Source organism: Haplochromis burtoni, unplaced genomic scaffold (assembly GCF_018398535.1).
Source record: "Haplochromis burtoni strain Fernald_Lab_line unplaced genomic scaffold, NCSU_Asbu1 Contig_182, whole genome shotgun sequence".
NCBI lineage: Eukaryota > Metazoa > Chordata > Actinopteri > Cichliformes > Cichlidae > Haplochromis > Haplochromis burtoni.
The window spans coordinates 944,593-963,223 of NW_024582543.1; the positions used below are offsets into that span (position 1 = coordinate 944,593).

Consider the following 18,631-nt stretch of genomic DNA (forward strand, 5'->3'; position numbering starts at 1 on the left):
CATTATGTGGTTGTTTTTGTTTTTTTTTAAGTTTCTATTTGTTTTGTTTTATTTGTTTTTTACTCTAGTGTAAACTGATCCCCTAGGAGCTTGACTCCAAGTTTCCTGATTGGTCTAAACTGAGCTGGTTAACCTGAGAGCAGGTTAGTTTGATGCTAATCTCACTCGGTGGTACAGACCGTTTGTGGACAGATAGCAAAAAGAGCACTTAGTTCTTTATGACATTATATATTAATGATAGGTTTTCTTTAAATAAATAACAAGAGATTATATGCAATACAATTTGTAATGTTGAAAGAAATGCTGATGTTATTGTATTGTGAGGTAAAATATACACATTTTGGGAAACACTTAAGACAAAGCAACGATTTCCTGCTTGGATTAGATCCAGCTAATCTCAGATTTATACCAGAGAAATTAAAAAGTGCATCCCAGACAAGAGCTCGGTTCTCAGGAGTTCGTTCAAACGGCACATTTTCTTATAAGTAATAATATAAAGAAAAACAAACCCACCGAGCCAGGCTTTTTCCTGTTACTGCAAATAATTACAGTGCACTACAATCAATCAAACACATAAACTTGAAAAATAAAGCTCATATAGCCTACTTATAGATTTTAATGTGGTCATCAAAATTTAAATTTGTGGTCTTTAAGTATCAATATTATTATTATTATTATGAAAGAATAGGAGCTAAAAGCCAGGCAAAGACTTTCTTTGATTCAGCAAGAGGAAGGTGACATCATATAGCCTACAACAGTAACTTTATTTATACCAGCTCTGCGCTTCAGTCATTAGCAGCTGAGTATCTGTCATAACCTGTGGCCGACAGTAGGCTGTGCTGTCACCCTCTACCCAAAAGCCAGTCATGCTATAGAAAGGATGCTGCTGTCTGTTCACTCACATTGTCATCATGTCAAATAATGCTGCTTATTTTCAGAAGCTCACTGAGAAGAAACCCATTTATGACTTCTTCTTCATCTTGTTGTGGGGCTTGCTAAGGGCTTTTGAAGCTTTGACTACTTCTCAGGCCCCCTGCTCCTCTGACTCTGGGCTCAGGGTTGCATTTTGAGTACAGGTTTAAGTAGACTATTCATCACCTTTGATTGAAATAACAGTGCTGAAATGTAAATGTTGCATACATAGAAAACATTACACTAGTTGTGAAACTTGAACAGCTGCTGGGTTAAAAAGTAAAAGAGTACCTTCTTGAATAGTTCGGACTGTTGGGAGTAGCTGACTCCTTCAGTTCTCAGTACCCTTGTAAGTTAATAAGGCCAACCTGAAAATAAAAGCTGTTGAAAAGTAGGACGCTGTGAGGACATGCTGAGGCTGCTGCATTATGGGACGGCCATAAATACAGTGTATAGGTAGAATATACAGTGTGCCACACTGTCCCCTCGTCAGCTGGGTGCTCGGGCTCACGCAGAGCAGTACAAAATCTCAGCTGAGATTCTCTGACTTGCACAGCGAACTGCAGCATGGAGCAAAAGGTAAGCTTTGAAATCTACGAAAAAGACAAAACATTTCAGATCTATGAGCGCTTTAGCAGAGTCAGTCGTGTTTAAATACCTTAAACAGTTTGCTGCTGCTCACTTATTGTGTCACTGAAGGCAACTCTTCTAAAACTGATAACCTCACAGCTGGTTTTGGCCTTCAGAGTCCTGCCCTGGTCACAGCAATCTGTTTACACGAATAAGGAATTATCTGAATGTTTAATAGTGTGTGAGCATTTATTTGAACAAACAGTGTTTTGAGGATACCTGAGGTCACTCATCCTTCAAATCTTTAGAAACCAGATCTGAGTCATTCTGAATTATCACCTTGGTTCAGTTGCTGAAGAGATGCAATGAATCTTATCAACAAGGCTTGCTTTATAACTCAGCTATGACACTGGCAATAACAGTAAGCAACTTTAAATAACAAGAACTGCTCCTGCTTGTACAACATATGATAGATAGTGTAAAATCTCTGTTTTCTTGTTGTAAGGTGTAAAATTGCACTTTAAATGTCAGGCATCCAATTGAAAACAAACACATATTCTCACTTCTTTATTGATTTAATGCTAAAAAAAAGTATTTGAAAGAAATATTTTCAACCATAATTGTGTGTGAGACAAAATTAATCACTTCAGGAATAAAATGGCAAAGGAGTTGTCATTTTTCCATAAGACATGGCCTCTGTGGCACAGTGTATAAGGAATCCTCTTCAAAGAAATCTCTCAGTTGTTGCATAATGGATTACATTATGTTAATGGCCATTTTACCAGAATGCTCTCTTATGTCACCGCGCGATTCTTCCGATCTTCAGGTAGTAATGCAAGATGCCTTTGTTGATGGTTGGAGGAAGCAATGTTAAATTTTAAAGAGAATGAATGAGAGGGCAACGTTACACGTGTCACAACCGAGCCAGCTGACCCAAAGGAAAAAGAAGACGCCGAAGCAGCAGATGTGATCTATTATGATAAAACTGCTCAGTGTATCGGAAAGTTTGGGGATGTTCACTGGTGCAAGTTCCAGCATCATCTCTCTCCAGTCAGCCTGGTGCTGCACAAATTAAATTAAATTAAATACACATACACCTCCTTCCTGCCGGCTTGTTTAGGGTGGAGCGGTGTCTTAGCCACATGCGGTGAATGTCAATTTAATCATAAACAAAAAGTGGTCAAACACATTAAAATATTTGTTTAAGATTTAACTACAGATATGTTTTGCAGCTCTCGGCTCCTTATTTTTTCAACAGCTAACAAAAAGTAATTGGAACTTTATTAAATCAGTGCCGTTGCTTTACATAATCACGTGAAATCAGTTTAGAATTTTTAAGTGTAACTTAAAAACTTTTTTCCAAACTGGTGTGATCATCCGCTCTCTATAGAGCACCAAGTAATTAGTTTGAAATGCATCTGCCTAATCAAAGATCAGTAATCGAATACCTGCACTGTAATTTTGTGGGGAGGAGGGTGAGAAGGGGTCTTTGGGTGGATAAAGTTACTGCATCCTTGTATTACATAGCTGCACACGCACACACAGTCATGCACACACAGTCATGCACACACAGTCATGCACACACGCATCTACATGCATGCACTATCTTCCTTAAACACACAGCATAGCTGTTCAACACTCAGGTGAAGCGCTGAATGAGTGTTTGCTGCCTGCTCCATGAAAGTTTAAGTAGACCAGTCCTTCCATAGCCAGGCAGCTCATTACGGCCTCATTACCAACAATGCAGGGACTCCAGCCCTGCAGGAAGCAGCAGTGCCACCCTCCTCCACCTCCACCTCCTCCTCCTCTTAAGCCAGTCTGTCCCTAGTTGTGTTAACAGGACAGCTCCAAGCCAGTATGTGGATTAGAGACCAATGAGCATCAAAGCAGAGAATCGATTACTGGTTACGTACCTGTGCTCACTTGAAGAAACTGCACTATGGAAGAAATCTTCAATTACTAAAACTGCTGTCCTGGGCTGTGTCTGCCCGACTTACATACATGTGGACTGAAGTTCAGCGACATTTGGATTTATCAAGTTCATCACAAAAGACTGACCCAACAATGACGCACAAGCCTTTGGAAGTAAAGGAGGTAACTAAACTTGGATGCAGTTGTGTCAAAGCCACAGTCATGCAGTGTTTGTATGACTGGAGCAGTAAAATTAGACAAAATGAGAAAAATTTGGTCTCTCTCTAAGGGTTAAAGATGTGTTATGATTATTATGATCACTCCAGCATAATAAAAGACGACTGTGTAATATCAAATATTTTATTGGCACAGAATATGGTGGTGTAATAGCTATCCCTGTTTTTTGTTCCCCCCCCCCCTCACACAGCCTGTATTAATCTTCTTTTCAGCTGATTGAGCAGTTCACAGTTTTTTTTCTAATATTTTTTTGTTTTTTGGCAAAAAAGCTCTAAACACGCCTCATAAGACTTCCTCAGCAAAGTGGCACATTTAGTGCCTTGAGAGGCCGATACTTCCCCCAGGAGTGTAGAAAAAGACTAAAATAGGTTTCAAGTAAGATGTGGTGGATGTGTGTGTGTGTGTGTGTGTTTGTGTTCATGCATTTGCATTTCTCATGGTGTCGAGACATAAATCATCTAAGGGTAAAGACATGTTTTAAAGTTAAAGTTACAGGATGAAAAGAAAACTTAATGCAGTTTTGAACAGAATCCAGAAATTATTACTAAATATGATGCTGTGCAACTGTAACCATATGCTGTATGTGTTGTATAATATCAGAGGCATCAAAGATACGCAGTACTTGCTTGCTCTTCTCTCTACCAATACGGGCAGTAAATACTGGACACTATATGCTAATCCGTATCAATATAACAGAGTATCTCCTCTGTTAGAGGACAAGGTGAACAGTTGGCTAAAAGGCTGTGAATTGTGTATTCACTTGTTCCGCCATAAACAAAAGGTTTGCTTACTGTCCCCATGAGTAATGCATTTTTAGTAAAATCTTTATTTGCCAGAAATGCAAGAACGTTTCCAAAGATAGCGCTGTGGCTTTGTGGCTTGTTACGGCTGCTTGTGTGAAACAGTACCAACAGAGGAGGTACAGTACTTGACCGGTGTGGTGGAGGCCTGTTCAAGGTCGGGTTTCTTTAGACACCTGGAGCCCCTTAAATGTGTGTTGCCCTGGGTGATGCACGGTGTCAGTCAATGGCCCACGAGGAGTGCTATCTCTTTCAGGAGCCTAACTGCCACTTTGTGGCTGGGTAACAGGATCCTGCACCATACTGGATAAATAGGGACAATGGAGCGCCCTCTCGGGTGATGGTCAACCAGTCAGATAAACTTTCCTGTTCAAATGTGATGTTTACAATAGGTGCTCATTTCATATTTCATACAAGCTTGCTGTGTTTTGTTTGTTTACACATTTTTTGTTTTGTTTTTTTAGTGTCCAGTTTGAATCAGATGACAGTGCGCCAAGAAAGCCAACCTGTTATCTATCGCCTCTTTGCTTTTTCTCCATCCTCTTGCAGCACAGTTCGGTTTTCCTGCCTGATTTGTGTTCAGCAAAGGTCAGATTTCCTTTGAGTGGCAGAAAATCCCTGCCCTGCACTCGCTGCCCAGTGAAACATCCAATAACAGATGCCTACAGAGTGCCAACAACAGGAGACTGCCCTTGCAGTTTCTGGTTTTACTACTACTGCTGTTATATTTCAGTCTACTGTCTTAAATCAGAGTCTGATAGAAACTAAACAGAAGCATATTTACAAATGTTTCTGATAAAATATATATATATATTTTTTTAAAACTGGAAACTGTTTTGCAGACATTTTTTCAGCTATCTTAATTTTGTCAATCACTATTAAAAAAAACCCTCTTCTACATGCTTTGCAGTCATTAAACCATATAGCTGACTTTGGTTAAGTTTAAATTCATTATTTTGCTTAAGGTGGATTCTCTCTGGTTACTCATTCTTCTTCTTACTGTCCAGTGAAATGCATGCTAGATTGATTGGCGATTCTAATAGTCACTCTGAGTTAGGCCTGTGTTATTGTGATGACTCAGCCTTTCACCCTATGACGTCAAGAATAGGCTCTGGCACCACTGCCACCTTAAAACTGGACAAGCAGCTGGATGGCTAAATGGATGGATGTTGTTTACTGTGATTAGTATCGCCTCGTTTTTGCTGAAGTATACCTTTCTGCAGTTTTTTTCCCCATTTCTTTTAAAGGATGGACGCAATAATCAAGTTTGTAGTACAAGAAAACTGAGGGACTAATTAAAGGAAGATTTTACAGGAATGTTGCATGTAACACGTTAGTTTAAAGTCTCACATAGTTGTTGAATTGGGTTGATTTTGATGCATCTACCCAATGGATTGCTGGAGAGATGTAGCATTTTCATCCTAAAGGAGACTACAAATTAAAAAAACAAAACAAAAATAAGATGTAACACTTCCCTTCAAGGGAACAAGTGTACCTGAAGTACATCACCAAAATACCCCATAACAGAAACACTGGGTCCTGACACTGTCGGGGTCAAGGGTTTCAGTCTTTCCTTTAATTTGTCACCCATGTTGCATCTATCTACACATACGCCCCCGCACACAGATACATATTTGGAGCGAAGCTTCCTTTGTTGCGCACTCACTATATTATTGATGGTTTCCTATTGAAGGAAGCAGAGACTGTAATCTATCAGAGTTTCCTGTGTTCCCTTCAATAAAACCCAGATGTTCAGCTCAGTTCAGAAAAGGTACCTGGAGGCACGCACACTGAGGATCTTAGTGGTAAGCAGCTTTATGCGAACAATCTTTTCTGTGTTTTAATGATCTCATAATTACATAATTCATTTTATTTTGATGTGAATTTCTGCTGGGTCAGTAGATCAGCAGCTTGTTTCACTGGAGACTGTCAGTGTCAGTTACTTTGACTTAGTGACAGGTCAACTTGGCAGTGATGAGAGCTGAACTACTGAAGCGCAGTGCTGGACGGCTCTTTCATAACATCGCAGCACCGTAATTAAAGTGCATTGCTGATCGTTTTACCTCGCATAAAATTCGTTGTGTATTAAGCAGCGGAACATATCCTGTATTTATGCATACTAAAATAAATGTTACTACCCGTGGGCTTTTGAAGTTGATCAGATTTATATTTGTGTCAACTTTTGCTTAATATCTTTTTTCTTTTATTTTGTCTTGTGTTTTTAAAGAGGCATTTAGCATTACTATCAGCTTACTATTTAGGATACATGGATTTTTTGGTGCTCAATATATCCCTGTCATGAACAAGATTAATGGCTCTTAAAAAGAAACAGCAGCAGATTAGATAGTGGTGGCTGAATTTAGATTTATCATGAGCACAGAGGATGTGGCCAAGGCCAGAAATGGCTCTGACTGGAAGTCACAGATATAGGGACAAACATTCAGGAAATTAGGTGTCCATTGGGACATTTACCATATATCCTATCGAGAGGTGCAGTGCCTGAGGGGTGGAGATTTTGCACGATTTTGCATGAGGAAACATTCTGTTGTAAATTAAAGATGGATCAGTCATTAGAGTGGTTGTGGTCGCTGTCAATTTAAACAGCTAGATGTGGGAATCTTCATCGGTTTTATAGCCTTCTTACTGATAAAGACATTAACCACCTGTCTCATCATCTTTCTACCAAGTAAAAGCCATGAAACTAAGCGCCAGTAAACTGACTGATAAACATTGCAGATGGTTTTTCATTTGTTTTGTAAATTAATGGTTTGATAATACTGGCATTGGTGCTTTTGCTCACATTAAACTAAACTAAAATGAGCATGATACCCCTTTTGTATCTAATTTCACTGATGGGTTGCTTCTTTGGCCTAGAGCCTGGAGGAACGGTGTAATCGTATCCTGAGAAACATGGAGGCCTCCCTGACAGCCCGGGATCGCGTTGGCATCCAGGATTTTGTTCTCCTGGACACCTACACGAGTGAGACTGCCTGCCTGGACAACCTGAGGAAACGGTTCCACGAGAATCTAATTTACGTGAGTCTTTCCTGTGTGGTGTCATTTTGGGTAGCCTTTCACTTTCGCTTACTCTAATTAAACATTATGCCCTCAACCTTCAACCCCACAACGCCCTAATGCTGCGTTGTCTTCTGCTGAATCGGGCTCTGCGTGTTGCTGAATCAGCAGCTCTGGTTCTTTTCATTTGCAGAGTGAGCACTATAAAGGTCAGTGCTACCCACTGGGTCATGACAAGTGATTAACTGAACTTATTTCTTTTGCTAAAATTACTTATCATTGTTAAGCTACATGGACAGCACATTGCCAGGAACCTTCTCATAATGTCACGTAATGTTCAAGGAAAACAATCATCAAAAGCAAGAGTTGCAGACCATAAGTTATTTTCCTTGTCTTTCTCCACAGACTTACATTGGGACTCTTCTCGTCTCAGTCAACCCATATAAAGAGTTAGACATCTACAGCAAGAAGCAAATGGATACCTACATGGGAGTCAACTTCTTTGAGCTGCCGCCTCACATGTAAGAGTTGTTTCTGGCATGTCATTTGTGTAGACTGTACATAAAAGATGTACTTAGCCACCGTGACGTCAGTGGTTTGTGGATTAGCACTCTGAAACTTCAGATCGGCCTTTTGACCTTTGACAACTTTGACTTGATCATGTTTTAGAGAACAGGGTGGTGTTTAAGGGATCAGCTAACGCTACCTAGTTTGGTTAGCAAGGCGCTTCTGTAGACTGGGTCGTAAACTGATATTGTTTCATTCATGACAAAAAAAGGAGCACAGACATTTCAAACTGCAATCCATACTATTTATCACATAGTTAAGGTTACAGTTTGGACTCATCCACCCTGGTACTGTGTATTCAAAAAGTTATCACAAAACCACAAACACTGCTGTGCTTCAGTAAAGTGGCTCCATTTAGCTGAGGGCAACAGCTAGAAGATCTAGTCACTTGTGCTGACATCCACCATCATCCATCCATCTGTTCATCCATCCATTTTCTGCCTCTTGTCTAGGCCTAGCAGTATAAACAGAGTCCAGACCTCCCTCTTCCTGGCCACAAGAAAGAAACCCAAACCATTTTTTGTTCCAGGCTGTAAATGTGTTTAATTCTGTTCTAAAGCTTCGTGTGAAAATTCAGTTTCTTAATGATCAGATTTATTTGACATGCCTTTATTCCATATTAAAATATCTCAGCAAATGAAAGAACAAATGGATTTATGATTCCTAGCAAATGAATGAATCCTACTGTCTTTGCAAATCCCTGACCTACCTGTAGATCACGCAAAGTTGACATTTGGTTGATAGACTTTAACCATCTTGACAATTACCGAATGGACATTGATGGTCCCCAGAAGACTGAACTGGGTGATTGTAATACATTAATGTGAGATACAATATGACTAAATCAGCCTCAGTTATTGCATTTTCTGGTGATTAGTAAATACAAGTACGGTAAAATTAAATCTTGAGCACCGTTAACATGTAACTGGTAGAAATACCATGTTAGAATAGACTAGAATAGAATAGAATAGAATTCAACTTTATTGTCATTGCACATGCACAGGTACAGGGCAACGAAATGCAGTTTCATATTAGCAATATGACTGTGAATATGCTGACAATCACAAAAGCATTATAGCTCAGCTTCAAAGAACTCTTTGACTTGATGGATTGCCTCATCTTAAAAATAAAAAAAATGTGATTTTGTTGGCCTCTGACCTCTCGCTGTGCTTTCAGTTATGCGCTGGCAGACAATGCCTTCCGCACAATGATGTCTGAGTTCAACAACCACTTCATCCTCATCTCAGGGGAGAGTGGGGCCGGAAAAACAGAGGCCTCAAAGAAAATCCTTCAGTTCTATGCTGTCAGCTGTCCAAGTACCAAAGTCCTCAACAATGTCCGTGACAGACTGCTTCTTTCCAATCCCGTGCTTGAGGTCAGTGTCCTGGATGTACGTGGTAAAGCTTCTGCTATGCAAGATCCTGTGCAGTTTTTTTAAAACACAATTTCTTCCTTGTTCTGTTTTCAAATTTCAGGCTTTTGGAAATGCCAAAACCTTGAAGAATGACAACTCAAGCCGCTTTGGAAAATATATGGACATCCAGTTTGACCACCAGGTAGACAAATCTAAATCATGTTGCAATGCCTAAGGTGAAACCTTAGGTATTTAGTCTTCCAAATTATAAAAAACAAAAACAAAACAAAAATATAAAACTCGTGTCTAAAACCTTAGGCATTTACTACATGTTAAAGATTACCTTTTCACTTTCAGGGTGGTGCAGTTGGGGGTCACATTCTCAGTTACCTGCTGGAGAAGTCCCGCGTGGTCCACCAGAACCACGGAGAAAGAAACTTCCATATATTCTACCAGCTGGTGGAAGGAGGAGAAGAAGATCTGCTCCGCTGGCTTGGTCTAGAGAGAAACTGCAAGCACTACCGCTACTTGGTGCAGGTCAGGGAAATAATGCACTACATTCATGCTGCTTATAACCCCCCCCCCCAAAAAGCCGACATCTTTACTGAACTTTTTAATTGATTTTTTCAGGGGAATTGTGCCAAAGTCAGCTCTATCAATGATAAAAGTGACTGGAAGACGGTACGGAAGGCCCTGTCTGTTATAGACTTAAGCGAAAGTGACATTGAGGTGAGGATGCACATTAAGTCTTTGTACAGTCTTTGCATTGGAGATTAATTTAAAACCATTTATCTCTGGATTTCATACAGAACCTCTTTGGAATAATTGCCAGCGTGCTCCACATGGGAAATATAAAGTTCGAGGCAGATGCTCGAGGATACGCCATGCTTAACAACAACCAGGAGATGCAATGGGTGTCAAAGGTAAAATCCACGAAAACAGCAGGTAGTATAAACAATTTGTCCCCCTCCATGCAACTTTCTGATGATACCGCGAAGAAATTTGATGCCACATGATTTGGTTTTCTATTCTGGTTGCAGTTGCTGGGGATTCCTAACCAGGTGCTACAACAGGGCTTAACCCACAGAAAGATCGAAGCCAAATCAGAGGAGGTAGCATATACATTAACTTATAAAATAATTTTAACTTGCTTGAAATGCTAAATTACCTTAATTGACATTATTCTGATCTTAAAGGTATTTAGTCCTTTCTCTGTGGACCATGCAGTGTATGCCAGGGATGCCCTTGCCAAAGCCATCTACGGCCGCACTTTCAGCTGGCTAGTCAACAAGATCAATGAGTCGTTAGCTAACATGGTGAGCAACAAAGCAACCCAACTTATTGTTCTCACAGAAAGAGGGAGTGATTTGGGCTAACAAGGTTAGGAAGCAGTCCTGAGGTAGTCTACTGACAGATTTTGAATCTGCAAACATCTGATTTGAATATCTGGCAGTCTTTTTGGGCACAGTGTAATTTTATTGGCTCAAAGTAAAGTCAGCACATGAGCTTGAAATGCTTTAGAAGTGCTTGTCTACAGCATGTCTGATCTCAGTGTTAAAACCCTGTCCTATTATATGTGCACTTCTATATAAAGGACTCTTCCAGGAAGACCGTGATTGGCCTTCTGGACATCTATGGGTTTGAGGTTTTCAGTGTAAACAGGTGAGATCATGCACAGAGAGACTGATTCTTCAGTAGAAAAGGTGTCAAATTAAAGACAGTGACAATGACTAATTTCTGTTTTATAGCTTTGAACAGTTTTGCATCAACTACTGCAATGAGAAGCTGCAGCAGCTTTTTATCGAGCTGACCCTGAAATCAGAGCAGGAGGAGTACGAGATGGAAGGAATCGAAGTAATACGATTATTCAGTCAATTTGATTCACATATGTGGGCTCAAGAACAGCTGATTTACAAGAAGAATATAATGTTCTTCTGTTTTTTTCTCTCTTTTACACAGTGGGAACCTGTGCCATATTTCAACAACAAGATCATCTGTGATCTCGTGGAGGAGAAATTCAGAGGAATCATTTCTTTACTGGTAAAAAAGGCATCACATCAAATACTGTGCTGATGAACCAAAACATGCCATAATTCCCGCTGTCCTCTCATAGGATGAGGAATGTTTGCGGCCTGGAGAGGCCACAGATCTCACCTTCCTGGAAAAGATGGAGGACAAGATTGGTGGCCACCCTCATTTTGTCACGTGAGTTTTTACAGGTGACATGTGGTGAATTAATGTTGTCAACAAACAATCAAACTACAAGTATAATACAAATCTACACTAACTACATTTCCTGCAGACACAAACTTGCAGACCAAAAGACGAGGAAAACTCTGAAAAGAGGAGACTTCCGCCTCCTCCACTACGCTGGGGAAGTTACATACTGTGTTGTTGGTAAGACGTTAAATACTATTGATATTTTTTTTTCTGTTATAATGCCACTGAATTAGTCAGTGTAACAACAGAAAAATGCTGAAATGCATCTATAGTGTCATAAACCCGGTGAACTGACTGCATGTTTACAGACGTACTACAGAGCAAATAGCTTCACTCTTGAAGCTTCTTTTTGTTCTTTAAACTTTCAGGATTCTTGGACAAAAACAATGATCTTTTGTATCGAAATGGGAAAGAGGTAATTTAACTGTTATGTAATTTAACCCAGTAAAGATGACAGTTTGGTGGATGGTGATTCCTCATTACAAAAAACGTGACTTCTAGTAACCCTATTAAATAATGCAAACAGGAACTGAAATGATGCCTACAAATGTGTAACTGCCTAACCTTTTAGATGCTCACAGTTTTCCTGTTCTCTTTAGGTTATGCGGCAGTCCAAGAACGCCATCATCAAACACTGTTTTCCTTCTACTGAACCGGATAGCAAGAGGAGACCTGAAACTGTAAGAGCAATACAAGATATAGAAACTCGGTGTCTCACCAATGTCAGTGAATTTAGGAGTAATCGGCCACTTTCCTGTGACTCCTCAGGTAGTGACTCAGTTTAAGAATAGCCTGGTGGGTCTGACTGAGATCCTAATGATGAAAGAACCCTGGTACGTCCGCTGCATTAAACCCAATGAAGCCAAGCAGCCAGGTGAGGCCTTGAGTATCAAAAATCTGGTATTTCTATAAAGAGACATCCTAGTCAGTCTAGATTTAATCAGCACATGCTGCTGCTGACCTCTTAGTGTTGTGGTGTCTCCTGCAGGACACTTTGATGACGTGTTGGTAAGGCATCAGGTGAAATACCTGGGACTGATGGAACACCTGAGAGTCAGGCGTGCTGGTTTTGCTTATCGTCGCAAATATGAAATCTTTCTCCAGAGGTAGCACGCTGGCACTCCTCTAACCTTCAGTTAGTTACGTTAATCTTTTTCATGCAAAATGAAAAACAAAAACAAAAATCAGGATTCTTTTGTCTTTTGCTAACCTTCTGTGCTCAGGTATAAACCTCTGTGTCCTGACACTTGGCCCAACTGGAAAGGAACTGCAGCAGAAGGTGTGAGGTGTCTGATCAAACACCTGGGCTATAAATCTGATGAGTACAAGATGGGAAGGTAGGCAGAACGGATGAGTATCATATTTCAGATGGGTACTGCTGACTAACCTGGAAAAAGACATTTTTGGAAATCTCTCTGTTTGCCTTCATCGCAAGGACAAAGATTTTTATCCGCCACCCGAGAACTCTGTTTGCAACAGAAGATGCTTTTCAAGTCTGCAAACACAAGCTGGGTGAGATATTGCGCTGAAAATTTATTTTTGTTTCTATAGTAAACATCAACAACCTTTTCAACCTTTTAACCTTTACTGCAGCAACAAGGATTCAGGCAAAGTACAAAGGCTACAAGGTGAAAGGAGACTATCTAAAACAGAGAGAGGCTGGTAGGCCATGACATTTGTTTATAACCTATTAGTTAATGGTCCAGAACCATCTTGATTTATCAGCTCCTACTACACTTAAAACACGTTAAACAAACAATGACTTGTCTAATCAAAATAGCCACAAAGATTGAGACCTGCTGGAGAGGGATGATGGCTAGGAGGGAACGTCAGAGGAGAGCATGGGCTGTCAAGGTCATCAAGAAGTAAGTTAACATGTTTGACAGTTAAATGGCTGCTGATGCTTGCAGGTGGGTGTAATGGCTGTGAGAGAGCCATTTGGGAACTTTTATTAAGTGAGGTTACCGATCTATTGATTTGTTCCAGGTTCATTAAAGGTTTCATGAATAGACATCAACCGGCCTGCACTGACAACAGCGAGTACCTGACCTTTGTGAGGCACAGCTACCTCACGCGGCTCAAGGAAAACCTTCCCAAAACCATCCTGGAAAAAGACTCTTGGCTCACTCCTCCTCCTATATTGCAGGAAGTGAGTGATATTTAAATGTCAGGCTGCATTTTTTGTAATATCACATAACAGAGCCCGTTCAACACTCCTGTTCATCCTCCAGGTTTCCCAGGTCTTGAAGAAGATCTACATTCGCCACATGGTGAGGAAGTACGTTCGAGGGATCACTCCCCAAAGGAAAGCACAGGTACAATCCGTCGTACGTGAGCAGGAAGTTCAATAAATGTATAACATAACCTAAACTTGCTCTGCCTGTCACCAGTGTTTTTATACCTACATTCTTGATTTCTTGATTTTCTACATATTTGTCACACTTAAATGTTTCAGATTATCAAAGAAATCCTAGTATCAGACAAGCATAACTTGAGTAAATACAATTTTTTCCATTTATTAGGGCAAAAAATCTCTCCTAATCCACCTGTCTCTATGTGACATTGCTCCCAAACCTAAAACTGGTTGGATTAAGGTTCAGGCTTTGACTAGACCACTCCAAAACCTTTATCTTGGTTACTTTTCTGAGCCACCCAGAGGTTGACATGTTAGGCAGTGGCTCTCACTGTGGTTCAGTGAAGTCCCAAAGCCAAAAATATCGCTTTGTAATTCTTTCCAAACTGATACATGTCAATGACTTTGTTTCTCATTTCTTCTTGGGTTTCTTTACATCATGACACGATGTGTTATTTCTGGAAGCAGTTTGTGCAACAGATTTCCAAGGTTGATCTTAAAATACTCTCTGTTTAACATCTTCTTTGCAGTTGCTGTTAAAAGCACAGACCAGCGCCTTGTTCAAAGGGAAAAAAGAAAACTATCCCTTCAGTGTGTGCAGACCATTCGCAGACACCAGGATCTGTAAGACTACAGTACTATTAAAGTGGACTTACATGCATAAAATAGATAAGACTACAGTAGTTTATGTGATTTGAAATGGAAGACAGAATATATAACACTAATCTGCTACAGTTTGACGAATGCATGGACTTGTTTACTGGCAATTATTGTTGTTTCTGCAAACCCTCTCCTGCTGCTAAATATATGATGGACTGAGCGATTGCTGTTCTCACTGTTGTCACTTTGTTAAGGTGCAGAAGATATAAGCATCAAGGTGCTTCAGATGATTCAACATGAGAAAGTCAAGGTAAATTATAATATTAGTATTTAGTCAGCACACTGTCTTTGACGTGTGTGTGGTTGTCTGTTTGTTTGTTTTTTCACCTTCTCTGATCTTTGAGCGGGACCTCCACAGTACAGCGTACCTGTGGTGAAGTACGACAGGAACGGGTTCAGACCTCGACTCCGGCAGCTCATCTTCACCCAGGAAGCTGCCTACCTGGTGGAAGAGGCTAAGATCAAACAGCGGATAGATTACAGCTCACTGAAAGGTAACAAGTGAGGAGATAAAACAAAGAAAACATTGTTATCTGCAGTATATAAACATACAGTTATTTTATCAGTATTTTAAGGTTAACCTTGTTTTTGCAAGGTGTGTCAGTCAGCAACCTCAGTGACAACTTCCTGATTCTTCATGTCACGTGTGATGACAGCAAGCAAAAGGTACCTGCACACCGCTGTCCACAGCCATCTTAAAAGTTTTAACATTATACCGTTTATACTCTACAGATGGGCAACCAATAAAATGAAAAACAAAACTCAAATGTTAAACCCTAAAGTGAGTGGATGTGGAAGATCATGCTGTAGGGAGGGCCAGGGAAGGATTACCACAAATCAGTACAAAGTTGTTCTAAGTGGTCACTGTTACCCTTTGGTCAAACATTTCTGTACTAAAGCAGTGGTCTCTTCCAGTGTGATAATGCCTTCAATCAGTAGGACACAAGAGTTCGCTAAATAGCTTAATGAATATGAAAATGATGTGAATCATTTAGTGTCTGGACTTCACAACCGCTGGCACCATTATTAAAACACCAAGGACATTTAAAAACATTTTGGAGTGTTTTTCTTATAATGATCACTTTCAGGTCTTTAAATTTAAGATGAAAAATATCCAGTATATGTACAAAAGTACTGGGCTAACTACACATTACAGCTTGAGGAGCCATGGAAACCCTCACCATGAAGCTCCCAGTGCAGTTTTTGTGCTGATGTTAATCCCAGAGGAGGTTTGGAGCATTGCAGTTACTGAGTCAGGAGAACAATGGCAAATTTTATGGAACACGAGCCCCAGCAAACCTGCTCTGTAACTTAATACAGTCTGTCATAGATGAGTCACTGTTGATCCTTATGGAAGCTTGTTTCTGCATCTGAATTTTTTTCTTTGACTCAAAAAACATTTTCCCTACCCGTAAGTCAAAATTTTGTATTACTATCTCATAATTTTAATGTAAGAACCCAAATTTTTATGGTTTTGGTCTGTTTTTTGGGGTCAGTTTAAAAAAAATTTCTCAGTAGTTTGAGTTAGTAATTCTCAGCCCAACACTCAGCCTAAATTTGAATTGGTAAGTCAAAATCTTAAAATAACAATCTGAAATTTGGACTTTTCAGTGACAAAAACAAACATTCATATTTCCTAAATGCTTCCACTTTTGTTTAAATACTTAATAAAGCTGATCTTGGGATATCTAGGAAGAAAGAAATTTCACTACCTGACTTGTTACAATGGTTGGGTCCTATTATCACACAAGTGTCACACTTGAATTCAGTGAGCTCTTTAAAACAACCTGTTATTTCACAAATGTTTGTAAAAGCTGACTGTGGTAAAGGAACTGAAAACACCTGAATTCAAAGATTAAAAGGTGTCGCCCGGTACTTTAGTCCATATAGCGTACGTCAAATATGTCTAAAGAAACTGTTGGAGAGACCATAAATTAAAGCAGTTCATGTCTGCCATTTAGATTCCAGAGGAAAAGTCACAACATTTAACAGAGCACTGATTTGTCCTTTCAGGGTGATCTGGTTCTGCAGTGTGACTTCCTGTTTGAAGCCTTGACTAAGCTGAGTGTTATTGTTAACAAGCAGAACTGCATCCACGTGGTGCAGGGCAGGTACAGAGTCTGCATCATGTGTGGCAATATTTGAATTTGAAATATGAAAGTGGTAAAAATCATAAATAATAAAAATCATAAATAATCATAAATAATTATATATATATATATATTTTTTAAATGCAGCGTGCGGTTTGACATTCAGCCGGGCAGAGAGGGGTTTGTCGACTTCAAGAGTGGCCAGGAGTCGATGGTCTACAGGGCAAAGAACGGCCATCTGATGGTGGTGAGTCTGTAATTCAGACAATGACAACTTATTACTGAAAACATGAGCAACTGACTGAGCTCTTTGTGTTTTTAGGAGTCAACAAAAACCAAGTCAAGATGAAGATGCCAGTGCTGTGGGATTAATGGTGCTCCTTAAGCCTCAGAGTTGCGACAGCCATGCTTACCCTGTAATCCTGTAATACTTTTGCATCTTCATTAAAATGTTATACAATGAAGTATATTCTGTTATTACCCAAATGCTGCCAATAACTTAGCTGTAGAAAGTTCTTACTTACAATGTCAGCAGCTCTCCTTGTTCATGATATTTGGATTTGAAATAATCTCTATGTAAACAAACAGATTCATGTATGTACACTGTATTATATATACAAAATATTCATAGAATTACTTGATAACAGTAAAGAAATATATGTGTGCAAAGCCATGACTGTAACATTTATAATACCTCAGTCATGTTGTACCTTTATATTAAAAACATCCTTGTTGTGGCAATATCGTCAGATTATGGTTTATTCTAGCAGAGGAAACTCCAATGAATTGTACAGATTATGTTTATGTAGTACATGCTGCTCTTACACAGGTCTGAAGTACATTTACAGCACACTAACTCAGTCAATACAGTCTCAGATACGAATTAAGCCACTCTCTAACCTGTTTTTCTTAGATATGTTATTATCAACATAATGATAACATCACGCAGACTGAAGAAGTCTAGGAGGCCACTGGACCAGCTTGACTTCCTGGTCATTAATGTGATCGTGGCTCAAGAGTTGGGCGTTCGCCTTGTAATCGGAAGATTGCCTTATTGTCTCGGTCGTTGTGTCCTTGGGCAAGACACTTCACCCGTTGCCTACTGGTGGTGGTCAGAAGGCCCGGTGGCGCCAGTGTCCGGCAGCCTCGCCTCTGTCAGTGCGCCCCAGGGTGGCTGTGGCTACAATGTAGCTTGCCATCACCAGTGTGTGTGGATGACTGGTTGTGTAAAGCCCTTTGGGGTCCTTAGGGACTAGTAAAGCGCTATATAAATACAGGCCATTTACCATTTACCATTTATTAATGTGCGTCAGTGTGATAACTTCAAAGGCCGGAGCTCCCTCTACTGGACGACTCATGATCCTACAGCAGTTTTACAGCTACTGCGTTTATAGTGGTGCCTCGCTATAGCGCTGTTCACCTTTCGCGGCCTCGCTGTTTCGCGGATATTTTGTGCGCAATTTTGCATGCTTTTTCTTTCCTTTTCTTTCCTTATTTTACAGCGCTTTGTGTTCTGCGTCCTGATTGGCTGTAGACCACTGTCAATCAATCTCGTGCCGTGTCTCCTGCACAGAGCGCGTTCAGCTTGTCAAATTTACATAAATCTTTGATCGCTAGCAGTGTGACTCTGAAGTGCTGTACTGTGTGTTTGTAAGTTTTCTCCCCAACAAACACAACAATGTCGATGAAAGATTTTTGCACCGTCAAAGGCGCCTGCGGGTGTTTTTGGTTTCATTCTATAATACTGGACTTAATTTTCTACAAAGGTTTGAACTTTGAGAGTGTTTAAACAAGAGGGAAAAGCGTGAAAATGTTCATGTCTGTCTGAGAAAAGTGCATAAAGTGTGTAGTGAGGGGGTTTACAGCCTTAAAACATCTATAATAATTGTAAAAAATAAAGTTGGCTACTTCGCGGATTTCACCTATCGCGGGTTATTTTTTT

At 40.0% G+C, this 18,631-nt stretch overlaps 1 protein-coding gene across 2 annotated transcripts; it reads left to right on the forward strand.

Moving 5' to 3' along the window:
- The first annotated feature begins 1,404 nt into the window (after positions 1-1,404).
- On the forward strand, positions 1,405-17,427 carry myo1hb (myosin IHb). 2 transcript variants are annotated; one of them, XM_042225799.1, is made up of 32 exons: positions 1,405-1,491; positions 7,305-7,466; positions 7,851-7,966; positions 9,189-9,387; positions 9,488-9,568; positions 9,724-9,903; positions 9,997-10,095; positions 10,176-10,289; positions 10,407-10,478; positions 10,563-10,682; positions 10,961-11,028; positions 11,115-11,220; positions 11,326-11,406; positions 11,480-11,571; positions 11,669-11,763; positions 11,955-12,001; positions 12,186-12,266; positions 12,355-12,460; positions 12,575-12,692; positions 12,810-12,923; positions 13,022-13,098; positions 13,180-13,248; positions 13,367-13,451; positions 13,573-13,735; positions 13,818-13,901; positions 14,470-14,563; positions 14,794-14,849; positions 14,958-15,093; positions 15,195-15,265; positions 16,613-16,710; positions 16,837-16,936; positions 17,012-17,427. In XM_042225799.1, exons 1-32 carry the CDS (start codon positions 1,480-1,482, stop codon positions 17,036-17,038), a joined length of 3,123 nt encoding a protein of 1,040 aa, XP_042081733.1. In that variant the 5' UTR covers positions 1,405-1,479; the 3' UTR covers positions 17,039-17,427. The 2 variants fall into 2 exon arrangements, with proteins under 2 accessions (XP_042081733.1, XP_005934746.2); XM_005934684.2 differs by lacking the exon at positions 1,405-1,491 and adding an exon at positions 6,062-6,235.
- Positions 17,428-18,631: the final 1,204 nt, after the last annotated feature.